The sequence below is a fragment of the Sciurus vulgaris genome, assembly GCF_902686455.1.
Source record: "Sciurus vulgaris genome assembly, chromosome: 6".
NCBI classification, from domain to species: Eukaryota; Metazoa; Chordata; class Mammalia; order Rodentia; family Sciuridae; genus Sciurus; species Sciurus vulgaris.
The window spans coordinates 49097797-49125196 of NC_136466.1; the positions used below are offsets into that span (position 1 = coordinate 49097797).

The window sequence follows — 27400 nt, forward strand, 5'->3', positions numbered from 1 at the left end:
GAAATAGGTTATATGTAACTTCAAATAACAATTATGTAGACTAAACATACAATATAGACATTAGTTTTACTTTGCTTTTATTCACACAGGTAAATCTAAGACATTTTCGTAGAGGTCGGAGGAGATCACTTGCACTTGTAGCACATACTGGCTATCTTCCTCATCAGCAAGATCCTCATCATGTCCACAGGAACACTCCACTGCATGCCAATGCACTTTGCCACTTTCATATTGCAGCTAGCATCAACCCAGCTACAGGTAATAAAGCATAACTCAAAAGATGCTTTTGAAATTGAGTAGATTGATTTTATAACAAATAAGCTATACTTAAGGTTTCTGCATATGTAAAACATTGGAGGTAACTGGCTTTGACAGTTTTTCATTATAGCCAGTCCACTGGTTTCTATTTATTTGCTTTTTAAGACCATGATTTGTTTTATGATATAATATCTTGATTCATTATTAGTTTTTCGAAAGTTGCTGTGTTTGATGCTTTATCTTTGGAGTCATTTCAGAAGTAAGAAGTAGTGTAAAAGGTATAATAATTGGAAGAATTATAAAACTTATCTCAGTTAAATATGTATTAATAGGCAGGCTGAAAGATCTAGAATATCTGGGTCTGCCAGTGAATTTGGAAGTTAAATGTTCATCACTTTTTAGTAAATACCATTGTCATGTATAAAATCCATTGATCACAATTGAAGAATTTAAAGTGGAACCTTGTAATATTACTTGAAAAAGAATTAAAAGACAAATATTTGCACATAATAAATATGATTTGTACAAAAGTGAAAAGTAAATGCCTCTTTTCACTTCTATCCCAACTTCATCTCTCCCCCTAGAACATAACCACTAATTTTGTATGTTGTGGAATATTCTTAAGTATTAGTTAAGCCTAAGTAGTTGGAAATTGCAATATGGCATTTTTCAAGGAAACATATCAGTAAGTATGATTCATTAGTTACTTGATTAGAATTTTGTCCAGCAAAGCAAGAAGTGCTGTGCTGTGTCAAAGTATAGAGATACTTGTAGGAATGAAAAGGTTCCCCCCGCCCCATATTCTTAACTTTTATTTGGTTAACAACAGTGGAGTGTTAAAGGAATCCAGAGTGAAGAAAATGAAAGACTTGAATTTTCTTCATTAAAAAATTACATAGCCTTGGGAAAGATTTTATCAAAAATATATTGACAGTAGATATAATACAAAGTTACCTCTAAGGTCAGTGGAATAACTTGGAAGGTCTTGGTGAATAAAGGGCAATATTGAGCTGGGGTATAGCTCAGTGGTAGAGTACTTACTTATCAAGCGCAAGACCTCAGATTCAGTTCCCAGCACTGCAAATAAAACAAAATTTTTTTTTTTAAAGGGCAGTATTATGAGACTAAAGAAAGCTTGAATTCTCAAAATAAAGGAAAAGGCTGGGAGATAACTGAGATCAGAACCCTAAGTTCCAGGGTAACATCTTGACTAGTTTCTAATAAGGGATGCTCTGAAACCTTTCCTTAGATACTAGGTTGTTAAGGAAAGTGTACAATAGATCAAACTTGTAATATCATTAGGAACTCGATTGAAATTTTCCTCAATTCAGTCTGTTAAAATGACCTTTCTGGATGGAATATTTCTTGCTTAAAGCATAGCACTTAGATTATAGATTCACTTATTTGCCCATCAATAGAAATAGCTGTAAGAGGGCTGGGGTTGTGGTTCAGTGGTAGAGCACTTGCCTAGCATGTGTGAGGCACTGGGTTTGATTCTCAGCACCATATATAAATAAATGAATAAAATAAAGGTCTATTAACATCTAAAAAAATTTTTTTAAAAAGAAAAGAAAATAGCCATAGGAGAGGGTCTTGATGGAACATGTTCTGTCAGTGCTAGATCTTATGTCCTTTTGATGAAGATTTCTTATAAAAATGAAAATCAAATTATTTATATGCAGTCAGAATATATATATATATATGAGGTTTGAGTTTTCTTTTAGTTAGAATGTTTCTGCTAAAACCCAGCTTTTCCCCCTCCTTAAGTATTTAATAGCTAGGCCTATAGTCCACAAAAGCCATTGCTGATCTCATTTGGGTTGATTGTAAATCAGATACAAGGGTTTCTTGGGAATACCCTCTCAGACCAGAAACAATGGGATTGGCAGCTCCTCTAGGCTTTTATTGAGTACTTATGCCACTGTAGAAATTAGAAATAGTGATAGGAACTGGAGATACAGTGGCAATCAAAATGGGTTTCATACTTCTGTCATGAAGTATATAATCAGGTGATAAATATTAATCAAGTAATTATATTAAGGAATGTATAGGTAATAAACAGAAACTCGAACTGAATGTTAGAATTTGCCCCAGAACAGTCAGGAGTTCTTTTATCTTTTCTTTTACTATTTGTCTTCTGTAGTATTCTTTCTATTGGTGTCTAACAGTAGTAGTCATATTGTTTGAACAGATAATTAATTAAAGTTGTTTATCATTTCTTTAAAAAAATAGATTTATTTTGGAGAAAATTGTTATATTCCTTGAATCCATTCCAGCGTTTACCATTTAGCAGGTACCAGCATGACCCAGACTTGAATTTTTCTTTTTTATTAATTAGGGATAACTTGTCATAACCAACTTTATTTATTCCTCAGTATACTTAATAGCAAATATATCAAAAGTGATTTCAAGAAACTTTTTTTTAAGCTGAGGTGGTATGTTTTGAATGCTTTCCTTGTGCATGAGAAGGGACCTCCACTTTGTACCTTCTAACTTCAGTCTTGATGCTAGTAAATAATATCAGTCATAGGTTTAGATGGTTAGGTCACTAAAGAAGTTAATGTGCTGGGCACAGTGGCTCGAACCTGTAATCCCATTTTATTGGGAGACTGGGGCAGGAGAATTGAAAGTTCAGAGCCAGCCTCAGCAATTTAGTGAGGCACTAAACAACTCAGTGAGACCCTGTCTCTAAGTAAAATACAAAACAGGGCTGGGGATGTGGCTCAGTGGTCAAGTGCACCTGAGTTCAATCCCTCTCCCCGCAAAAATCAAGTTAATGTATCAGTATATTAAGTTAAAATGGTGCTAGCTGTGTTCAGTGGCACACTCCTGAGTCCCAGTAACTTGGAATACCAGTTCAAGGCCAGCCTCAGCAAGTAAGCGAGTCCCTCAGAAATTTAGTGAGATTCTGTCTCAAAATGAAAAAATAAAAGGGACTGGGATGTTTGTTGCTCAGTAGTAAAATGCCCCTGGGTTTAATCTGCAGTACCAAAAAAAAAAAAAAAGAAAGTTGCTGTTGAGATGCACATATCACTAATTTCTGCTTCATTAACAATGATGCCTTTTTCTTTTTTTTTTTTTTAATTTATCTTTATTGTAAACAAATGGGATACATGTTGTTTCTGTTTGTACATGAAGTGAAGGCATATCATTTGTGTAATCATGCATTTACATAGGATAATGGTGTTTGATTCATTCTGTTATTTTTTCCCTTCCCCCCACCCCTCCCATCCCTCTTTTCCCTCTATACAGTCCCTCCTTCCTCCAATCTTGCCCCCCTTATCCCCCATTATGTGTCAAATGATGGCATTTTTCTACTGTAGATCAGGTTAAAGGAAGCTTTTCACTAAAATTTGTGATAAATTAAGAGGATGTTCCTTTCAATATGTTTACAAATTATAGACTTGTTTCTGAGAATATTTTAGGATTAAAGAAAATATGTAAACAATTAAATTTTATAACCTACAATATATAATTTGTCTCCTTTATAATAAGTGTGTTCAATTTATCATTAAATTCTATTGCTAATAATAATAATGGCACACATTATATTGGAAATCTTATTTATAGAATGGATTTGAACTGTGGACTCTGGATGACAGTGATGTTTCAGGGTAGGTTCATCAGTTTTAATAAATTTAACACTTTTGGTGGTGGATGTTGATAGTAGAAGAGACTAGGTGTGTATGGGAACTGATGGTACTCTTTCTGTACCTTTCCATTTTCTGTGAACCTAAAATTGCTCTAAAAAAGATATTTTAAAAAACAACTCAAAATAAAATTAAGTTAAATTAAAACTGGAGAAATACTTTTTCGGACAAACAAAAGATATATAATAATCAGAGAATTATAAATGTTTTGTATGCCAGATGGTAAAAATTTTAATTTTGTGAATTTTTTTTATAGACATTCCTCTTCTTCCATCTATTACATCTCTGAGTTTAAGTGAAAATGAAGAGAAGAGTGGACCTTTTGTGGTACACTGGTTAAATAATAAAGAGCTGCAGTTTACTTTGTCCATGGAAGTTTTTTTACAGCAACTTAGAAAAAGTTTTGAACACCCATCTTCTGAGGCCAGTGTAGAAGACGCCAATCAAGCAGATATAAAATCTGATGAAGGTAAACTTTAAGACTGAAAAGTTTTAATTTGTTGAAGATAACATTTTTTAAACTTAGGGTTAAACTAGCTATTGTCAGAAATAAACTCCAAAATTGCAATGGCATAATGCAAATATGGACTGGCTCATTTAATAATATGGTGTAGATAGTAGCTTTCTTCCACATGGTGATTTAAGAACTTAGGGTTTTCTGCTCTTGTGGCTTAGTCAGCCCCTAGGACTTTACTCCTTAAAGGACTATTTGTGGACTAACAGTATTGGCATTATCTGGGAGCTTCTTAGAAATCTCAGCTCTACATAGACCTACTAAGCCAGGATCTACAATTTAATAAGATTTCCAGGTGATTTGTATGTACATTGAAGTTGAGGAGTGCTAGGATCTTAAATTCCTCTGCATTCAGCCTGCAGTTGGTGTAGAGAGAGAAAGGTATAACTGTTTTTCAGTCTTCACTTAAAATTGACAAATATTACTTCACTCTCATTCCATTAAACAGAAATAGTCAGAGGGTTCCATGTAGTCCCTGACCGAATAGCCATTATATGCTGTTTAATGCTAAATATTAGAGCTTTGGATGTAGCTCAGTGGTAGAGCACTTGCCTAGCATTTGTAAGGCCTTGGGTTCAATCCCCAGTACCAAGAAAAGAAAAAGAATATAATACTAAATATTAAACTGCAGTGTGTATCTAGCCATCCATCTCTGCTATAAGCTATGATTCATAAATGTGTTTGTTTTTAAACAAGTTTTATTTATATAATCATTAGAAAAAAATACAATAGTACACATAGTTACAGTTTCTACATTATGAAGTTCCTGGGTGTCCTTCCAGATTGATTCTTTTCTCCCCCCACCCGCACATTGGTTATCAAACCTAGAGTCTTGCACATGTTAGAATAGTGCTCTATCACTGAGCACTTTCAATCCAGATTGATTCTTTTCTATGCTTATATAAGCAGTTGGGGTTTTTTTTGTTGTTGTTTTGTTTTGTTTTGTGTTTTTGTTTTTTTGGAGGGGAATTACTGGGATTTCAACCTTGGAACTTTACCACTGAGCTACATCCCGACCCTTTTTATTTTTTATTTTGAGACAGCATCTCACTAAGTTGCTTAGAGCCTCACTGAGTTGCTGAGGCTGTCCTTGAACTTGTGATTCTCTTGTCTCAGCCTTTGTAGTTGCTCAGATTTAGGTGTGCACCATCACGCCTGCCTAGTTATTTCTTTTTTTGTTGTTTTTTGTTTTTTGTTTCGGGTTGGTTGGTTTTTTTTTTTTTTTTTTTTAGTTGTACTATGGTTATTGATTTTTAAACAGAAATATTGTGTTATTTAATAGGCAATTTTCTCTATTGTTTGTTTTTTGTATCTAAAAAAAATACTTTGATTCCTCTACTGAAAGACATTTAAATTGATTTAAATTATTTGATACTTTATTAATTGTAGTACAGTGATACATCATTTCTTGTTTGTGTGAATTTTCCTATAACATAAATTCCTAGATGTGGAATTACCAGGGAGTATATAGAGTTTAAATATCAATAAGATATGCCAAGTTGTCTACCAGTAATGTTTATCAGTTTACACTTTCTCTAACCGTATCCAGATATCCTTTGGTGCATCCTTTTAACACTGTATATCTTTTCATTATGTTTTTTTGCCAGTTGAAAAGGGAAAATGGCATGTTGTTTTAACTTTGTATTTTCTTGATGCAAATTGAACAGAATGAGTGAATATATTTTATGTTTTAATCCTTCTATGCCTGACTTTTCATGCCCTTTGCCTCATAGGTGTAATTTTTCATTTTCTAATTGATTCATATATCTTATCTTTTTGGGGTAGTGGGTACTAGTGATTGAACTCAGGGATACTCAACCACTGAGCCAGCCCTATCTTGTATTTTATTTAGAGACAGGGTCTCACTGAGTTGCTTAGCGCCTTGTTTTTGCTAAGGCTGACTTTGAACTCGTGATCCTCCTGCCTCAGCCTCCCTAGCCACTGGGATTACAGGTGTACACCACCAGGCCCAACTATATGTCATATCTTTTAAAATCTGATAAATAGTTAAAAATTTTTTTAAGGAATTCTGTCAAAAAAGACTGTATTTCTAACTAAGAATTAAGGGGAGTGTTTAAGGCCTGAGATTTTTGAAAGAGATGAGAATAACAAATTTATTTTTAATTACTGACATGTTGAAGGAAATCTGGGAATTGGGCCTTATAAATGTATTCCTTTAAAATAGTTTAAGATATCATGTCAGTTATAAGTGTATGTACCTAGAGGACTAGTGTGGCATACTCAGGTTTGTATAAATCTGATAGCAAAGAAAGTAAAAATTAAATAGTATATTTAAAAATTCAGCCCCAGAATTACAGTCCCAGTTGTAACTTTCTCATTTTATCATGAGCAAAACTGAGATCCAAAGTAGTAGTATATCTTAGTGAAATTTAGCTGAGTGGTTAATTATGGAATATCTGTTTAGAAACTAATTTTCCTCTTCTAGTTCAATATTATTCCTTTTGCTCAGTACTTGACTCAGTTCTGTAGACCTTCTGATTACTCAGTCAACTTCAGTGACTTTATATTCCTGGAGCAAATTTGTTGTTAAAAGGCAGCCTATATTTGTTAATATAAAAACTATGTTTTTCATCTTGAATACATTTATAAAGCTATTTCTTGTTTCATGAACTCTTTTGCTTATAGAGATGGATGATGGTATTGATGATCTGAAAATAACTCATGACAAGAAGGAATTGGGTGGTGATAAAGTAGTACCAAACTCAAGTTTTATACCATTATCATCAACTGCCATTGATCATCAGATTGAAGTACTTCTGTCTGAATGGAATAAAAATGCAGACATGCTTTTCAGTATTCATCCCATGGATGGTTCTTTACTAGTTTGGCATGTAGATTGGCTGGATGAATACCAGCCTGGTATGTTTCGTCAAGTACAGGTACTATTACTATATCATCTGTGGAGTTATTCTTGTTTTATAATATCTCTCTAGATAACTTTATATGTTCTAATACTTGCTTTCTTAATTCTAGGTGTCCTTTGTTTCCAGAATTCCTGTAGCTTTCCCCACAGGTGATGCGAACTCTCTCTGTAAAAGCATAGTAATGTATGCCTGTACCAAGAATGTTGACTTGGCTATTCAGCAGGGGAGACAAAAACCTGGCCTCACTCGTTCCACATCAATGCTTATCTCTTCTGGTCACAATAAATCATCTAATAGTTTAAAATTAAGTATTTTTACCCCTAATGTTATGATGATTTCAAAGCATGCTGATGGTTCTCTGAATCAGTGGCTGGTCAGTTTTGCTGAGGAATCTGCATTTTCTACAGTTCTTAGTATTTCTCACAAATCCAGATATTGCGGTCATCGTTTTCATCTTAATGATTTAGCTTGCCACTCAGTATTACCATTATTACTGACAACATCACACCATAATGCATTAAGGACACCAGATGTTGATAACCAAAAGCAACCTCATGATTCTGTAAATACTGAAGAATGTTCTTTGACACAACAAAATAAAAACACCGTTGATGTGGCATTTCAGGATCCCAATGCAGTTTATAGTGAGCTTATTCTTTGGAGGGTTGATCCGGTTGGGCCATTGTCTTTTTCTGGAGGAGTATCTGAGCTTGCCCGGATTAATTCTCTTCATGTTTCTGCCTTTTCCAATGTGGCATGGCTTCCTACTCTTATACCCAGTTACTGTCTAGGTAAGCATTCTGATTTTTATTTCAGTAATTTAGACTTTTTAATATTATGACCAAAGGGTAAATTTTAAACGTTTGTTAATACTTTCTAGGTGCATACTGCAACTCTCCTAGTGCATGCTTTGTAGCTAGTGATGGACAATATCTGAGGTTATATGAAGCAGTTATTGATGCCAAGAAACTTTTATATGAGCTTTCCAATCCTGAAATTTCTGTGAGTACTGTCTTTTTAAAATAGTTCAAATATTTAATATGATGTGTGCCATATTTTACTTTATAATTGTTGCAGATTTTATGCCAGTATTTTTTGCAAAAGAGTAGGTAGTGACCATTATGGAAGGCTCTTTTAAAAATAAAAATTCTGCCAGAATTACTTAAAATCATTTATTACCAGACTGTCTTTGGTACAAGATTAGGATGCATGGAATATATATTAAAATTGATAATCGAAATTGATGCACAGTATTTCTTTGTGACAGTTCAGCAAACACTTTTCTAGTCTAGATAAAAAAGGTTAACACTTTAGTTGCTAAACACAAAAATAAAAAGCATACTTACTGTTTAGGCAGGGGTTCTTTCAATACCATTGTGAGCAGCTTTTGCCTTATGAGAGGCCACACTTTTTCCTATGCCTAACTTGTCTCTAGTAAGCATGCTTTTCTACTTTTGTAGTTTGGTGTTTTTTAAAAATTCCCTGAGGCAGCCTTCAGTTCTACTTAAGTTTCCTGTTTAGGAGATCCAAGTCATCTTCTCAGCTACCAATTAATGTGTTTATTAATGCTTGAGTAACGAAGTTGCAGAGTCAATGGTCTGCTCCAATTCTGTTTCTTCCACAGGTTATTCTTAATGCCTGATTCTGCAAAACACAAAGTTTTCCAAAACAAATACATAGTGTTATAGTAGATACATATATTTATTAAGGATCTTCTATTTGTCATGCATTGTTTTAAGTGCTGGGAATTTAGTCGTGAACAAAACAGATAGATATCCTTACCATAGTGCTTATATTCTAGGGAAGGGAGATGGCGGTGCAGGAATGAGGGGGCAGTCAGATAAAAATGTATACAGTAAAGATATCATTTGAGAAAAGATCTGCAGGAGATGAGGGAGCTGGATATGTAGATAAATAGTGATCCAGGAAGAGGGATCACCAGCCTAAAAACCCAGAAACTATATATAGAGTATCTTGGTATATGTAAAGGAACAGCAAGTAGATCATTGTGCCTAGAGTAGAGAAAGTGAAGTGGAGAATAGTCAGGTGTAAATTCAGGAAGATAGCCTGGCTGAACCACATAAGCCCTTGCAGTCCATTGTGGAAACTTTGGCTCTTACTCTGAATAATGTAGAAACTATTGAAGAAAATGATAGTGTGATATGATTTGACTTACATTATATATATATATATTATATTTTATAATATATATATTATATATATAAAAATATGTATATATATATATATTTTAGTTGTAGGTGGAAACAATACCTTTATTTTATTTTCATGTGGTTCTTAGGATCAAACCCAGAGCCTGCAAGCACACTACTACTGAACCATGACCCCAGCCCTTGACTTACATTTTAAATGGGAAATTCTGATAACTGTATAGATAAGATGTGTGAAACAGAAGTGAAATCGGAGAAAACAAATTTAGGAAGCTAGTTTAGGAAACCAATTTAGGAAATTGCTTCAGAAGGGGGAAAAGGGGCTTAGAATTGTAGCAAGTAGTAATGATAGAAATGATAAGAATTGGCCAAATTCTGAATATATTTTGAACATTGAATGGTCAGAATTGAACTGGATATGGATGTGTGTGAGTAAAAGAGGGTGACTCCCAAGGATTGTGGTTCAGCATTAGGTAAAGTATTCTATCCTTAATATTAAGTTCTTTAGCAGGGTACAAAGTCAGCATACAAAAATCAGTAGTTTTTCTAGCCATAGCAATTAGGCAGACCAAAGAAATTAAAGGGATACGAATAGGAAAAGAGGAACTTAAGCTGTCACTATTTGCTGATGACATGATTATATATTTAGAGGATCCACAAACCTCCTCCAGAAAACTTCTAGACCTCATTAATGAATTCAGCAAAATAGCAGGCTATAAAATCAACACGAATAAATCTAAAGCATTTTTATACGCAAGTGACAAAACAGCTGAAAGAGAAATGAGGAAAACAACTCCATTTGCAATAGCCTCAAAAAAAATAAAATACTTAGGAATCAATCTAACCACAGAGGTAAAAGATCTCTACAATGAAAACTACAAAACATTGAAGAAAGAAATTGAGGAAGACCTTAGAAGATGTAAAGATCTCCCATGTTCTTGGATAGGAAGAATTAATATTGTCAAAATGGCCATACTACCAAAAATGCTACACAGATTCAATGTAATTTCAGTTAAAATCCTAATGATGTACTTACAGAAATAGAGCAAGCAATCATGAAATTCATCTGGAAGAATAAGAAACCCAAAATAGCTAAAGAAATCCTTAGCAGGAAGAGTGAAGCAGGGGGTATCGCAATACCAGAACTTCAACTATACTACAAAGCAATAATAACAAAAATGGCATGGTATTGGCACCAAAATAGACAAGTGGATCATTGGTACAGAATAGAGGACACGGACACAAACCCAAATAAATACAATTTTCTCATACTAGACAAAGGTGCCAAAAATATGCAATGGAGAAAAGACAGCCTGTTCAACAAATGGTGCTGGGAAAACTGGAAATCCATATGCAACAGGATGAAGTTAAACCCCTATCTCTCACCCTGCACAAAACTCAACTCAAAATGGATCAAGGACCTTGAAATCAGACCAGAGACCCTTCATTTTATAGAAGGAAAAGTAGGTCCAAACCTTCACCTTTTGGCTTAGGATCAGACTTCCTTAACAGGACTCCCATAGCACAAGAAATAAAAGCAAGAATCAATAACTGGGATAGATTCAAACTAAATAACTTTCTCTCAGCAAAGGAAATTATCAGCAATGCAACGAGAGAGCCTACAGAGTGGGAGAATATTTTTGCCATTCATACGTCAGATAGAGCACTAATTTGCAGAATCTATAAAGAACTCAAAAAACTGTACACCAAGAATACAAATAATCCAGTCAACAAATGGGCTAAGAATATGAACAGACACTTCACAGAAGAAGATCTACAAGCAATCAACAGACATATGAAAAAGTGTTCACCATCTTTAGTAATAAGAGAATTGCAAATCGAAGCTACACTAAGATTCCATCTCACCCCAATTAGAATGGTGATTATCAAGAATACAAGCAACAATAGGTGTTGGAGAGGATGTGGGGAAAGGGTACACTCATACATTGCTGGTGGGGCTGCAAATTAGTGCAGCCACTCTGGAAAGCAGTGTGGAGATTCCTTAGAAATCTTGGAATGGAACCACCATTTGACCCAGCTATCCTACTCCTCAGCCTATAACCAAAGGACTTAAAATCAGCATACTACAGAGGTACAGCCACATCAATGTTCATAGCTGCTCAATTCACCATAGCCAGACTGTGGAACCAACCTAGATGTCCTTCAATTGATGAATAGATAAAGAAACTGTGATATATATATATATATATATACACATACACACACATACATACATACACACACACTGGAATATTACTCAGCTATAAAGAATAATAAAATTATGGCATTTGCAGGCAAATGGATGAAATTGGAGAGTATCATGCTAAGTGAGATAAGCCAATGTCAGAAATCCAAAAGATGAATGATCTCACTGATAAGCGGATGATGACACATAATGGGGGGTGGGAGTGGGGCAAGAATGGAGGAAGGAGGGACTGTATAGAGGGAAAGAGGGGTGGGAGGGGTGGAGGGAAGGGAAAAATAACAGAATGAATCAAACATCATTACCCTATGTAAATGTATGATTACACAAATGGTATGCTGTTATTCCATGTACAAGCAGAAACAACAGATATCCCATTTGTTTACAATAAAATAAATTTTTAAAAAAATCAGTAGTTTTGGGGCTGGGGTTATGGCTCGGTGGTAGAGTGTTCACCTAGTATGTGTTGAGGCACTAGGTTTGATCCTCAGCATCATATATAAATAAATAAAGATATGTGTCCACCTACAACAAAAAAATATATTTTAAAAAATCAGTAGTTTTTCTATTTCCCAGTATGAATTCACTGAAAAAGAAATCAGGAAAACAGTTCCATTCACCATAGCCTCAGACTGGTGAGCAGGGGAATCCTAGAAATAAATCTAACCAAGGAGGTAAAATCCCTCTACATAGAAAATTATAGAAAATTGAAGAAAGAAATTGAAGAAGACACTAAAAGATGGAAAGACACCCCCACCCTGTTTTAGGGAAAAAGGCACACTCATACATTGCTGATGGGACTGTAAGTTGGTACAACCACTCTGGAAAGCAGATAGAGATTCCTTAGAAAACTAGAAATGAAACCAGCATTTTTCCCTGCTATCTTGTTCCTTGGTATATATCTGAAGGCTTTAAAATCAGCATACCACAGTGATGTAGCCACATCAATGTTTATAGCAGCTCAGTTCAGTCACTAAGCCATGGAACCAACCTAAGTGCCCTTCAGCAGATGAATGGATAAAGAAAATGTGGTATATATACAAAATGGAATATTAGCCAAAAGTAAGAATGAGTTTATGACATTTGCAAGTAGATGAACAGATCTGGAGATTATCATGCCCAGTGAAGTAAACCAGTCCTAAAAAGCCAGAGTTCAAATATTTTTACTGACATGTGAAAGCTAATCCACAATAAAGGGGGAGAGGGGAAGAATAGACACTCAGTAGATTAGACAAAAGGAATGAATGGTAGGGAAAGGGGATAGGAAAAGGAAAGACAGTGGAATGAATTTAAAATAATTTTTCTGTGTACATATATGAATACACCACAATGAATACTGTCATCCTGTAGATCCATAAGAATGGAGTCCTAATTAAAATAAGATATATTCCATGCCTATATAATTATATCATAATGAATTTTACTGTCATATATTACTAAAAGGAACCAATTTAAAAAAAAAAAAGACCACCCATGTAAGTCCTAAAATTCATATGGAAGATAAAAAGACCCAGAACAGCCAAAGCAATTCTAAACCAGAAAAGCAATGTTGGAGATATCACAATACCTGACTTCAAATTACACTACATAACTATAGTAACAGACAGAGCATGGTAGTGACATGAAAACAGACATTCAGACCAGTGGAACAGAGTAGAATACACAGAAACAAACCCACAGATCTATAGTCATCTGATCTTTGACTAAGTGCCAAAAACATATGTTAGAGAAAAAATAGTTTGATGGTACTGAAAAACAGTAGTTACCTATGTAGAAGAACAAGACTAGATCTTTATCATTCATACTGCACAAAAGTAGTTCAGTGGTCAAAGACCTAGGAATTAGATTGAAACTATGGAATTCTTAGAAGAAAATGTAGATCAACACTCCAACATATAGGTGCAGGCTACAACTTCCTCTATCAGACTCCTAAAGCTCAATAAATAATATCAAGAATTCATAAATGGTGTGGTATAGAATTAAAAAGCTTCTGCACAGTAAATAAAACAATTGATGTGAAGAGAGAACATACAGAATGGAGGAAAATCTTTGCTGTCTTTTGATGGAGGAGTAATATCCATAATATATAAAGAACTCAAAAAACTTAACACCGCCCCAAAAAAACCCCAATCAATAAATGGGCAAATGAACTAAATACATATTTCTCAAAAGACAGAATACAAATGAACAACAAATATATGAAAAAATGTTGAGCATCTTTAACAATTAGGGAAATACAAATCAACACTACACTGAAATTTCATCTCCCTCCATTAGAATGGAAGTCATCAAGAATACAAACAGTAAAAAATGCTGGAGAGAATATGGGCAAAATGAACACTTCTACACTGTTGGTGGAATTCTGAATTAGTACAATGACTGTGGAAGTCAGTATGGAGGTTCCTTAAAAGACTAGGAATATAGGCCATGTTTTATGCCACAAAGCTACTGTTAGCAAATACAAGAAGATAGAGATACTACCTTGTACTCTATCAGATCATAATGGACTGAAATTAGAAATAAATGACAGAATAAAAAACAGAAACTTCTCCAATACCTGAAGATTAAATAATACACTATTATACGATGAATGGATAACAGAAGACATCAGGAGGGAAATAAAAAAATTCTTAGAAGTAAACGAGAACGAACACATCATATTAAAATCTCTGGGACACTGTGAAAGCAGTACTTAGAGGAAGATTTATTTCATGGGGCGCATTCAACAAAAGAAGTAGAAATCAACAAATAAACGACTTAACACTACAGCTCAAAGCCCTAGAAAAAGAAGAGCAGACCAACACCAAAAGTAGTAGAAGACAGGAAATAGTTAAAATCAGAGCGAAATCAACGAAATTGAAACAAAAGAAACAATCGGAAAAATTAACAAAATAAATAGTTGGTTCTTTGAAAAAAATAAACAAAATTGATAAACCCTTAGCCACACTAACAAAGAGAAAGAGGGAGAAAACTCAAATTACTAAAATTCGGAATGAACAAGGGAATATCACAACAGACACGAGTGAAATACAAAACATAATTACAAGCTATTTTGAAAATCTATACTCCAACAAAACAGAAAACCTCGAAGACATCAAGTTTCTAGAGACATATGAATTACCTAAACTGAATGAGGAGGACATACACAACTTAAATAAATCAATTTCAAGCAATGAAATAGAAGAAGTCATCAAAAGCCTACCAACAAAGAAAACTCCGGGACCAGATGGGTTCTCAGCCGAGTTCTATAAAACCTTTAAAGAAGAGCTCATTCCAATACTTCTCAAAGTATTCCATAAAATAGAAGAGGAGGGAACCCTCCCAAACTCATTCTATGAAGCCAATATCACCCTGATACCTAAACCAGAGAGAGACACATCGAGGAAAGAAAATTTCAGACCAATATCTTTAATTAACATTGACGCAAAAATTCTCAACAAAATTTTAGCAAATCGCATACAAAAATGTATTTAAAAGATAGTGCACCACGATCAAGTGGGTTTTATCCCAGGGATGCAAGGTTGGTTCAATATCCGGAAATCAATAAATGTCATTCACCATATCAACAGACTAAAAGTTAAAAATCACATGATTATTTCAATAGATGCAGAAAAAGCATTCGATAAAATACAGCACCCCTTCATGCTCAAAACACTAGAAAAAATTGGGGTAGTGGGATCATTCCTTAACATTGTGAAGGCCATCTACGCTAAGCCCATGGCCCATATCATTCTAAATGGTGAAAAACTGAAAGCATTCCCCCTAAAAATTGGAACAAGGCAGGGATGCCCTCTTTCACCAATTCTATTCAACATCGTTCTTGAGACTCTCGCCAGAGCAATTAGACAAAGCAAAGAAATTAAAGGGATACGAATTGGAAAAGAAGAACTCAAACTATCCCTGTTTGTTGATGACATGATTATATATTTAGAGGAACCTGGAAATTCCACCAGAAAACTCTTAGAACCCATAAGTGCATTCAGTAAAGTAGCAGGTTACAAGATCAATGCTCATAAATCCAATGCATTTTTATACATAAGTGATGAATCTTCAGAAAGAGAAATTAGGAAAACTACCCCATTCACAGTAGCATCAAAAAAAATAAAATACTTAGGAATCAATCTCACAAAAGAGGTGAAAGACCTCTACAATGAGAACTACAGAACACTAAAGAAAGAAATTAAAGAAAACCTTAGAAGATGGAAAGATCTCCATGTTCATGGATAGGAAGAATTAATATTGTCAAAATGGCCATACTACCTAAAGTGCTATATAGATTCAATGCAATTCCAATTAAAACCCCAATGATGTACCTTATAGAAATAGAGCAATTAATTATGAAATTCATCTGGAAGAATAAGAAACCCAGAATAGCTAAAACAATCCTCAGTAGAAAGAGCGAATCAGGGGTATCGCAATACCAGATCTTCAACTCTATTACAAAGCAACAGTAACAAAAACGGCATGGTATTGGTACCAAAATACACAGGTAGATCAATGGTACAGAATAGAGGACACGGACACAAACCCAAATAAATACAATTTTCTCATACTAGACAAAGGTGCTAAAAATATGCAATGGAGAAAAGATAGCCTCTTCAACAAATGGTGCTGGGAAAACTGGAAATCCATATGCAACAGAATGAAATTAAACCCCTATCTCTCACCCTGCACAAAACTCAACTCAAAATGGATCAAGGACCTTGGAATCAGACCAGAGACCCTGCATCTTATAGAAGAAAAAGTAGGTCCAAACCTTCGCCTTTTTCGCTTAGGAGCTGACTTCCTTAACAGGACTCCCATAGCACAAGAAATAAAAGCAAGAATCAACAACTGGAATAGATTGAAACTAAAAAGCTTTCTCTCAGCGAAGGAAACTATCAGTAATGTGAAGAGAGAGCCTACAGAGTGGGAGAATATCTTTGCCACTCATACTTCAGATAGAGCGCTAATATCCTGAATCTATAAAGAATTCAAAAAACTTTACACCAAAAATACAAATAATCCAATCAACAAATGGGCTAAGGAAATGAACAGACATTTCACAGAAGAAGATGTACAAGCAATCAACAGATATATGAAAAAATGTTCAACATCTCTAGTAATAAGAGAAATGCAAATCAAAACTACCCTAAGATTTCATCTCACCCCAATTAGAATGGTGATTATCAAGAACATAAGCAACAATAGGTGTTGGCGAGGATGTGGGGAAAAGGTACACTCATACATTGCTGGTGGGGCTGCAAATTAGTGCAGCCACTCTGGAAAGCAGTATGGAGATTCCTCAGAAATCTTGGAATGGAACCACCATTTGACCCAGCTATCCCACTCCTCGGCCTATACCCAAAGGACTTAAAATCAGCATACTGCAGAGATACAGCCACATCAATATTCATAGCTGCTCAATTCACCATAGCCAGATTGTGGAACCAACCTAGATGCCCTTCAGTTGATGAATGGATAAAGAAACTGTGGCATATATATACAATGGAATATTATTCTGCCATGATGAATGATAAAAGTATGGCATTTGCAGGCAAATGGATGAAATTGGAGAGTATCATGCTAAGTGAGATAAGCCAATCTCAAAAAAACTAAAGGACGAATGATCTCACTGATAAGTGGATGAGGTCATATAATGGAGGGTAGGAGGGGTTAGTGTTAGGGCTAGTGTTTGGTTTAGGGTTAGGGATAAGGAGGGTGGTAAGAGTGGAGGAAGGAAGGACTGTATAGAGGGAAAAGGGGAGAGGGGTGGGGGAAGGGAAAAAATAACAGAATGAATCAAACAACATTGCCCTATATAAATTTATGATTTTCAATAAAAAAATGGAAGAAAAAAAAAAGACTTGGAATAGTAGTATCATATGACCCATTTACACCACTCCTCTATTTTTATCCTAAAGAATTAAAGTTAGCATACTATAGTGATGCATTGTACCCATGTTCATAGCAGCACAATTCTTAATAGCCAGACTATGGAACCAGCCAGTGTGACTGACAAGTGGATACAGCAAAACAATAGTGCGGGGTACGTACCTGTAATCCCAGCAGCTCAAGCATCTGAGGCAGGATGATCATGAGTTCCAAGCCAGCCTCAACAACTTAGTGAGGCTCTAGGCAACTCAGCAAGACTCAGATTCTAAATAAAATACAAAAATGAGCTGGGGATGTGGCTCAGTGGTTAAATGCCCCGGTACCAAACAAAAACACACAATGGAGTTTTATTCAGTCATAAAGAAGAATAAAATGTCATTTGTAGGAAAATATGGGTGGAACTGGAGAGCATCATATTAAATAAGTCAGACTCAGGGTTTGGGGTTGTGGCTCAGTGGTAGAGTGCTTGACTAGCTTGTGTGAGACATTGGCTTTGAGTCTTAGCACCACATATAAATAAATGAATAAAATAAAGGTCTATTAACATGTAAAAATTTTCTTAAAAAAATAAGTCAGACTCATAAAATCGAGGGTCTTTCACATGTGGAATCTAGAGAGGAAAATGAAAAAAAGAGTGGGGTGGGAGAAATCTCAAGAAAATAGAATGAAGACCAGTAGAATGGTGGAAGGTTGGGTGGGAAAGGGGAAATTATAGGGATCAATATTGACCAAATTCCATTATTATATTGTGTCCCCATGCATGTATCTATAATAATTCCACTGTCGTGTATATTTATAATGCATCAATAAAAACATAGGAGAAAGAATAGAGGACAAGGAAATACTCAGTTCTTATCATGAGTTGAAATGAGAAAAAATTTTAAATTAGCAGATTTTGAGGGGCAAGGAGAGTAAAGAGCCTGACCTTGTGCATGTTAATTTTGAGAAGCCTGTTTGACATCCAAGATACCCAGTAGATCAGTCTCTGGAATTTAGAGGGAGATGAGGCCTAAAGATATAAAATAAGAAGTTGTTGTTAGTAAATTTAAAGTCATCGAGGCTGATGAAATTGTGGACGGAAGAAGCAAGTGATAAAAGTACTAAATGCAGGAGCATTCCATTGTTAAAAATAGTGTGAATGTGAATGAAGAAAGTATTTCAAAGAAGAAATGAACACCAGGATCTAATGCTTTTACTGATAGATCAAATATGAGGAAGATTGACCACAATTAGCAGAGTGAACCTGACTAGAACAGTCAGGATTTAAGTGGCTTACGAAATCAGCATGTATAGATAGTATGTCAGCTTATTTCTTTAGCTCTGTCTTTCCCACCTCAAAATTAATGCTTAAAAAGCACTGCTTCTTAGAGCATATCCAGGACATTTAATTTAGTTTTTCACATTCATAGATGTAAAATATTTTCACCCTAAAAAATTACACAATGTTTTCATTTTTGTCTGTATCAGTTGAGCTGTCACTCTTATTTGTTTCTATGTAATTCCTATTAAGGTAAAATCCTAGAATGTTGATAATTGAACTATATTTAGCCCCACTTGAACTTGTTATTTATCTGTTATATCTGATAATTCATGTTATTTGCTTTTAATTACTTTTGAATTTATTGTTTAGTAAAGGAGATATCAATTTTTTAAAAAACAGAAATACGTTGGTGAAGTGTTTAATATCGTCAGTCAACAATCAACAGCAAGGCCAGGATGCATCATTGCATTAGATCCTATTACCAAACTTGTAAGTATTATTTTTCTGTTACTTAGTGTTAGGTATGTGATATATATGCCAACTTATGTTGATATTTGTTTATATTTAGCATGGCAAAAAAACCCAACTGCTTCATGTTTTTCAAGAAGATTTCATTTTGAATAATCTTGAGAAGGAAAGTCTGGGAAAAGACAGCATTTTAACTGATACAGGTAAAGAATTTTTATATGTATTGACAAATATTAATGTAGAATATATTAGGTAGTTAATAAATTGAAGTTTTTCCGTGTCTGTCTCAAGTTAAAATTGTCCTGTGTACATTTCTGATATTCTTATAAATATTGACTATATATTTATTTTGAGATGATCTCACTATTTTGTCCATGCTGCCCTTGAACTCGTGGGTTCTAGCAGTCCTGCCTCAGCATCCTGAATATCCGGGACTACAGGCTCATGTCACTTATCCTGGCTTATTTTTTTATTCCTTTTTTTTAAATTATTTTTTTATTTTACAGTCTGCATTTTGATTCATTGTACACAAATGGGGTACATCTTTTCATTTCTAGGGTTGTACACGATATAGATTTATACCATTCGTTTAATCATACATGTACATAGGGTAATGATGTCTGTCTCATTCCACCATTTTTCATACTCTCCTCCTCTCATTTCCCTCTACATAATCTAAAGTTCCTCCATTCTTCTCTCACCCCCCAACCCCCCCCACCCCCATTATATATCATCATCCACTTATCAGGAAAAACATTTGGCCTTTGTTTTTTAGAATTGGCTTATTTCACTTAGCATGATATTCTCCAATTCCATCCATTTATCTACAGATACCATAATATTATTATTCTTTATGACTGAATAATATTCCCTTCTGTATATATACCACAGTTTCTTTATCCATTCATCTTCATTCTAGGTTGGTTCCCTAATCTTGCTATTGTGAATTGAGCTGCTATAAACATTGATGTGGCTGCTACTGTAGTAGACTAATAATTTTAAAGAAATTTCTCAGTTACATATTTTTTAAAAAGCATAATAGAAAATTTATAATTGATAGTTACATACTCTTCGCATAGATAGAATCTTACCCTACAATAAATGACATGGATCCCTTACCTTTTAGAAACCTATAATTTAAGGAAATGGTTTAAAAATTCAAGCTATGGGGTCTTTAAAGACTTAAGGGCTTTTGTTTTAGTTTTTTTTTTTGGTACTGAAAATTAAACCTGGAGCCATGCACATGTCAGTAATCTACCACTGAGCTACATCCCCAATCCTTTTGTATTTTTAGTTTGAGACATAGTCTCATTAAGTTGCTCAGGCTGGCTTCAAATTTGCTATCTTTTTCCTTAGCCTGCCTAGTAGTTGAAATTATGGACATTTGCCACCATGCCTGATGACCAAGTATCTTAATTAATACTTTTTATACTAAAAGTTTAAAATTCTTTATTAAACTCATTGTTCAACATTAGCTGTTAATTTACATGTTAATTTACATAATTTTCATTTACATGAAAATGAGAAAAATAAAGCTAAAATGTATTGGTCTTCAATCTCAATTACAGAAGCATACTAAACTCAAAAAGGATGTTCCTTAAAATTAAAATCTTAAAAGATTTTTAGGTTTATCACTTATCAAGTGAATTATCAAATCTGAAATAATATTAATTACATTCTCTCTGTTCCAGATATTTTTTCTGACTTCTCTTGTACACTGTTTATTTCTTCAGCCTCTTAGATATTGTTTCTAATACCATATTCATTTTTCTTTTCTTTTGAGAAGTATTCTTTGAGTTTTCCACTTTTATGTTGAATATTTAATTTCTTATCCCTGCTTTCACTTAGTCTTTTTTTTGGGGGGGGGGGGGTTGGGTTTTTTTTTTCCCTTTTTCTTTTTTTATTTTTTCCTTAGTTTTGTATCATTTTCCCTGAGATTTCATGAGCTCTGCAAATACACTTTATTTATATGTTTTATAATTTTGAACATGATGGAAATATGCTAAAAATGGGGAATGGAGATTGCAGGTATAGAATAAAGTATTTATTTAAATTTTTTTTTTTTTTTTTTGGTGCTGGGGATTGAACCCAGGGCCTTGTGCTTACAAGGTAAGCACTCTACCGACTGAGCTATCTCACAGCCTAAAGTATTTATTTAAATAAAAGATTTTTTATCTTTTTATATTAAAATGGCAAAGTTAATTTCAAATCTCTTTACATTAAATTTTTTTAAAGAAAAATTACTTCCCTGTGCTTAAGGCTATGTCTTCCATTTTTCTAGCATTTTCTTTAAGAATCTTTGACTTTTAATTTTTTTCTCTTTAAGACTAAGTAATTTTTTAGTTTTTCTTAAAACTTTCAGGGAATTCTTTTACTCAGAAATTATCTTTATTATTAGAGCTTCCCAGAATATACCAGGGAGTTGTTTTCATCATCTTTCTCTATTGTCAAGAAGAAAACTGTTTTATGGATATTTTCATTTTGGGGGCATTCTTTCTTGATACTGAAATTATGAGTAGTAGGACTGATTTGTTCTTTTTTTGTGATCATTCCTTTATCTTTCTTCCTATTCTTAAGTTGAATACCTAACTCAACATATTATCAAAGTTACCTTTACATTTAGTTTCTTAACACAAGATGATTTAAGATATTTGTGGTCATCTTTCTTTTTTTTTCTTTTTTTTTTCTAATGTGTTCTTTTTTAAATTTTAATTAATTAATTTATTTTTATGGGTGCTTAGAATCAAACCCAGTGCCTCACACGTGCTAGGTGAATGTTCTACTGAGTCACAAACCCCCGTCCCTAATGTGTTCTTTGGAAAACTTTTTTCCTATACAAATTTAAAAGAACAAAACCTTTGTGTCTCAATAATAGTTGCTTTCTGTTTTTTTACATGTTCTATGACTTACATGGATTTTATAATGTAGGTTTTTTAATTTTTATTTTCTTAGTTAATGAACCTTTCTTTAATTTTATTTGCAGTGCTGAGAATCAAACCCACTGCTTCACACATGCTCTACCACTTAGTTACAACCCCAGCCCCTATAATGTAGTTTTACTCGTTTTGAGCAACTTCGCATGCTGTTTAAGCTATATAGTGTGGACTAAGAAAAATTTTCTTAAAAAATATATTTGGTGATGAATACTTATATTCTGGTCATTAGATATGCATCCAAATAAGACATTCCAGTATGAAATTTACTTTGAAAGATTTTGGCAACACAAATTTCATCATGATATATTGTCTTAAAATATATGTTACGTAGTTCCTGTTTAGAAATTTTCCTTTTAATAAGATCTACTCTTTATGAACATGATGACTGTGAATGCATGACTTTTTAAGCTTGTCAATTAAAAATGAAATTTAAGCATAACATGCATATAATTATTAAAATTTTAAATAACATAAATTTATGTGGTAAAGAAGTTGAGTATATTTTACAATGCCACTTTGTATTTGAAACCCTAGGTAAAATTTTTCAATTTTCTTTCTTTTAAAAATAGTTATTTTAAGTTGTTACATTCGGCATGATGTCTCATTTATCTGTGTTAATAATGAAAAATAATTACTGATACCAACAGGCAGCTCACCTAATAGATTTTCTGAAAAGTTCTACCTAGTTGTGATAGAGTATACACAAGACAGCCGTTCATTGCTACACATGTGGAATTTACATTTAAAGTCAATTCCTGTCTCATTGGGTGAGTCTCTTTTTTTCCTTTTTTTAAAATAGATTTAGGCATAAATATTAACAAATTATACATGATTAGATAATTCAGGACATGTTTCTTAAAGTCATTCTTATGTTGTGATGGTAATTATAGCTTAGTTAGAATAGAAGAGCAAAATGAGTTTCTTGTTTTCTTTCTGCGAAGTAACATTAATATGTATACTGTTTTATCGTCTATAAGGCAGTTTAGAATTATAAAATATAGTAGTTACAGTATTTATAAAGTCCCCTTTTAACTTCTTGGTTCTTTGCTTAATGTTTTATAGATGAAAAAGTAGATACGAAAATATCGGAAGCAATCTGGCAACCAGAAGAACATTATTCTTCTTCTCCAGAGAAGATCCTGTCTCCTTTTTCACAGAAGTATCAGGCTTGCAGAGCAAATCTTCAGAGTACCAGCAAGTTGTCTTTATCTTCAGAAATGGTTTATAGCCAAGAGTTGCATTTGCCAGAAGGAGTGGAGATAATAAGTGTTAAGCCGTCAGCAGGTTTGTGAATTTATGGAAAGACTAGCTGCAACAGAGACCCTATTGCTGGCAAAACCTAAAATATTTTTAACTCTCTGGTCCTTTAAGTTTGCCAAACTTAGGCAAAGTTGCTTTAGGAAACTAACAGTATAGCCTGATAAAATGTTAAGTTCCATCTAGGAATCTACTCAGCATTGGCTATATTAAATACACCTCAATCATGAATGGTCCTATAAAGTGACCCTTTAATTTATTTAGGTAAGCATGGGCCATTCACATTTCTATAGAAAAATATGAACAAGGAGGAGCCGAGACTGTTGAAAAAAACTTCTAAAATGTTGATACCTTTTAAGATTTGTAATGATTTCTAAAACTAGCAAAGAGCTATAAAATGGGTGCTAGATTTAGAATCAGGATAAGAATTCAGGTTTCTAATTCTGCCTTAGTCTAGTCGTTTGATTCAAACACAGATTACTTAATGTGTTTTATCAAGTTGGGTCCTTATCTATAAAATGCAGGAGTTGAAGTAAATTTTCCCAGTGTTCCCTTTCTGCTCTAGGGTTTGGTGATTTATTTTTAATATATCTTTGTGATATCAATAAATGCCTCCTACTGATCTTGTTTAACCTTAAACTGAATATAAACTACCACGTTCCTAATAGTAATTCATACAAAAGGACTAAAACCTTCAGTTCATGAGTCCATAAGTATAACTAAATTTGATATATTTTGATGGATTATTTTTATTGTAGGACATCTGAGTTCTTCTTCCATATATCCTGTATGCAGTGCTCCTTATTTATTGGCAACTTCATGCTCAGATGAGAAAGTAAGATTTTGGAGATGCAGAGTAACAGATGGAGAATCTGCCACATCAAAGGATGGAAAAATGGATCTTGCATACATTTGGGAAGAATGGCCATTACTTATAGAAGATGGACTTCAGAGCAATAGTAGTATAACGGTACCTGGTAGGCCTATAGAAGTTAGCTGTGCACATACAAATCGTTTAGCTGTAGCTTATAAGCAGCCTGCATCTAATAGATCTTCTCAGGACTTTCTGATGCATGTAAGTATTTTTGAATGTGAGTCAACAGGAGGTTCATGTTGGGTCCTTGAACAGACAATTCATTTAGATGAGTTAAGCACAGTGTTGGATTCTGGCATTAGTATTGATAGCAATTTAGTGGCCTATAATAAGCAAGAGGGGTGTTTAGTCAATAAAGAAAGTATCACATCAAACACAAAGCATTTAGTTCACTTAGATTGGATGTCTAGAGAAGATGGTTCTCATATCCTGACTGTAGGAATTGGATCAAAACTTTTTATGTATGGACCCCTGTCTGGCAAAGTACAAGAACAAACTGGTAAGGAAAATCTGACATTTCCTCTCTGGGAGAGTACTAAAGTTGTGCCTCTTTCTAAATTTGTACTGTTGCGAAGTGTGGACTTGGTTTCTTCTGTAGAAGGCTCCCCACCTTTTCCTGTTTCTTTATCATGGGTCCGGGATGGCATTCTTGTGGTAGGAATGGATTGTGAAATGCATGTATATTCCCAATGGCAACCTTCTTCTAAACAAGAATCTGTTATAACAGATTCATACAATGGAAGTACTCCGTCTATACTAAGTTTAATAAAACAAAGTAACTCATCAAGTTCTGGGTTACATCCTCCAAAGAAAACTCTGACTCGATCTATGACCAGTCTTGCACAGAAAATTTGTGGAAAGAAAACTGTATTTGATCCTTCAGTGGATATGGAAGATTCAGGTCTTTTTGAAGCAGCTCATGTACTGTCCCCGACTTTACCTCAGTATCATCCCTTGCAACTTTTGGAACTCATGGATCTTGGCAAAGTTCGGAGAGCAAAGGCCATCTTGTCACATCTTGTCAAGTGCATTGCTGGGGAAGTTGTGGCTCTGAATGAAACTGAAACCAATCATGAACGCCGGCTTAGGTCTCTCACCATCAGTGCTAGTGGAAGCACTACCAGAGACCCCCAGGCATTCAACAAAGCTGAAAATACAGATTACACAGAAATAGATTCTGTCCCTCCACTTCCATTATATGCTTTACTTGCAGCTGATGATGATAGCTGTTATTCATCTTTGGAGAAATCTAAAAATGAGAGTTCCTCAAGTAAATCAAACCAGTTGTCAAAAGAAAGTTATGAAGAGCTTTTTCAGACTTCAGCGGTAATGCCTGATATTCATATGTTAGAGACAGATGAAGAAAATACAAAGCCTAGAGTTATTGACCTTTCACAGTATAGTCCAACTTATTTTGGTCCTGAACATGCTCAAGTTCTTTCTGGCCACTTACTTCATTCCAGTTTACCAGGACTTAGTCGGATGGAACAGATGTCTCTGATGGCCTTAGCAGATACTATTGCAACTACAAGCACTGATATTGGTGAAAGCAGAGACAGAAACCAAGGTAACACCAAATTCCATAGAGCATTTGAAAGTACAACTGATGATAATATTTTTAACTGTTTTCACAGAAAAATAATCTTTATTTTAATTTATTTTTTAGAAAATGGTACTATGAAGACTTTAAAAAACATTATTGCTATTTTCATAGTAGTTTTGACTTCAATAAATACTTTATATCCCATAAATCATAGTGCCATAAAGGAAGGGCATAAAAGCTCATGACAGTCATTTTTACTGAATCTTTGTGAGTTTAGAGAAAATTAGCAGATTCTTTTTGTGGTTCTAGGGATCGAACTCATGATAGTTTTCCCTATCATGCTTGATAGGGAAACATTCTACCGCTGAGCTACACTCCCAAGCCAACTGATTCTTGTTAAACAATTATTTTAGGTACCTAAAAATACAGTAATTTCTATTGATTTTTTTTCAAGCTGTAATAATCCACTATTAAGTATTATTATTGAGTTTTAAAAAAAACTAGCATAAGTAAATACTCCTACTTATAGTAACACAAAAAGCATAATAAAATTAGATCTTTTCATCACAGAGAGCACTTTTTAAAAATCTCCTGAATTTATGAACAAATTCGGACAGTTCCTCTCAAATCTCAAATAAGGTGTGAAATTATATTTAAAACTCGTCACATTTTAATTTAAATAAAATTAAAACAAAATAAGGCAAATTATAAAGAATAGTAAATCCTGAATCAGTTCATTCTCTTTGTTATTTTTCTAGTTATTTAGCTATATGAGTTTTTTTGTAATGTAAAATTATGTAGAAAAAGAGCATTTAGAAAATACTTTAGACTGATAACCTTTGTCAGTTTAAGAATGTTTTGTCACTGTTTCTTTTGCTGTGACATAGACATATGCTGATTATCAGAAATTTTAGTATTGTTTTGCTCACAAAATGTTTTTTTAAATGATTTTTTTTTTCTGGTTATAGGTGGAGAAACTCTTGATGAATGTGGCCTAAAGTTTCTTTTGGCTGTTCGACTCCATACATTTCTTACAACTTCCCTTCCAGCCTGTAGAGCTCAACTCCTTCACCAAGGTGATTTGATAGTAATCTCTTTGGGGAGAGAGGGCATGCATGGCAGGGTAGAGGGTTGTTTGGGATAGAACCTAGGGCCTTGCATATGCTAGGTAAGCACATACTGTATCACTATCCACACGACCAGCTGATTTTGGTGATAATACATTACAGAGAAGAAAGGCAAGTAGAGAGAAACTTGTGACTTTTTTACTTATTTATTGCCTAGGTATGATAGTGATGCTGCATTTGATACGTTCTGTTTATTTTTAAGAAGTTTATTTCCTCTTAATCTTCTTTGTTAAGACCTAGTGGTTTTTTTTTAAATATTTTAATTGCAGATGAATACAATACCTTTTATTTATTTATTTTTTATTGTAAACAAATGAGGTACAACTTGTTTCTCTGGTTGTACGTGAATTAGAGGTGTATCATTTGAATACCTTTATTTTAT

General features: G+C 34.0%; 1 protein-coding gene across 5 annotated transcripts in view; it reads left to right on the forward strand.

Moving 5' to 3' along the window:
* Positions 1-27400, forward strand: part of DMXL1 (Dmx like 1) — a 183729-nt gene that overhangs the window by 43885 nt on the left and 112444 nt on the right. For all 5 annotated transcript variants that reach the window (XM_079145662.1, XM_079145658.1, XM_079145659.1 and 2 more), the window contains 11 exons: positions 90-258; positions 4165-4377; positions 7069-7322; positions 7417-8098; positions 8188-8309; positions 19213-19302; positions 19382-19484; positions 22865-22984; positions 23280-23501; positions 24233-25915; positions 26860-26967. In XM_079145662.1, the coding sequence (XP_079001788.1) occupies positions 90-258; positions 4165-4377; positions 7069-7322; positions 7417-8098; positions 8188-8309; positions 19213-19302; positions 19382-19484; positions 22865-22984; positions 23280-23501; positions 24233-25915; positions 26860-26967 (3766 nt within the window). The remainder of the gene's footprint in view (positions 1-89; positions 259-4164; positions 4378-7068; positions 7323-7416; positions 8099-8187; positions 8310-19212; positions 19303-19381; positions 19485-22864; positions 22985-23279; positions 23502-24232; positions 25916-26859; positions 26968-27400) is intronic.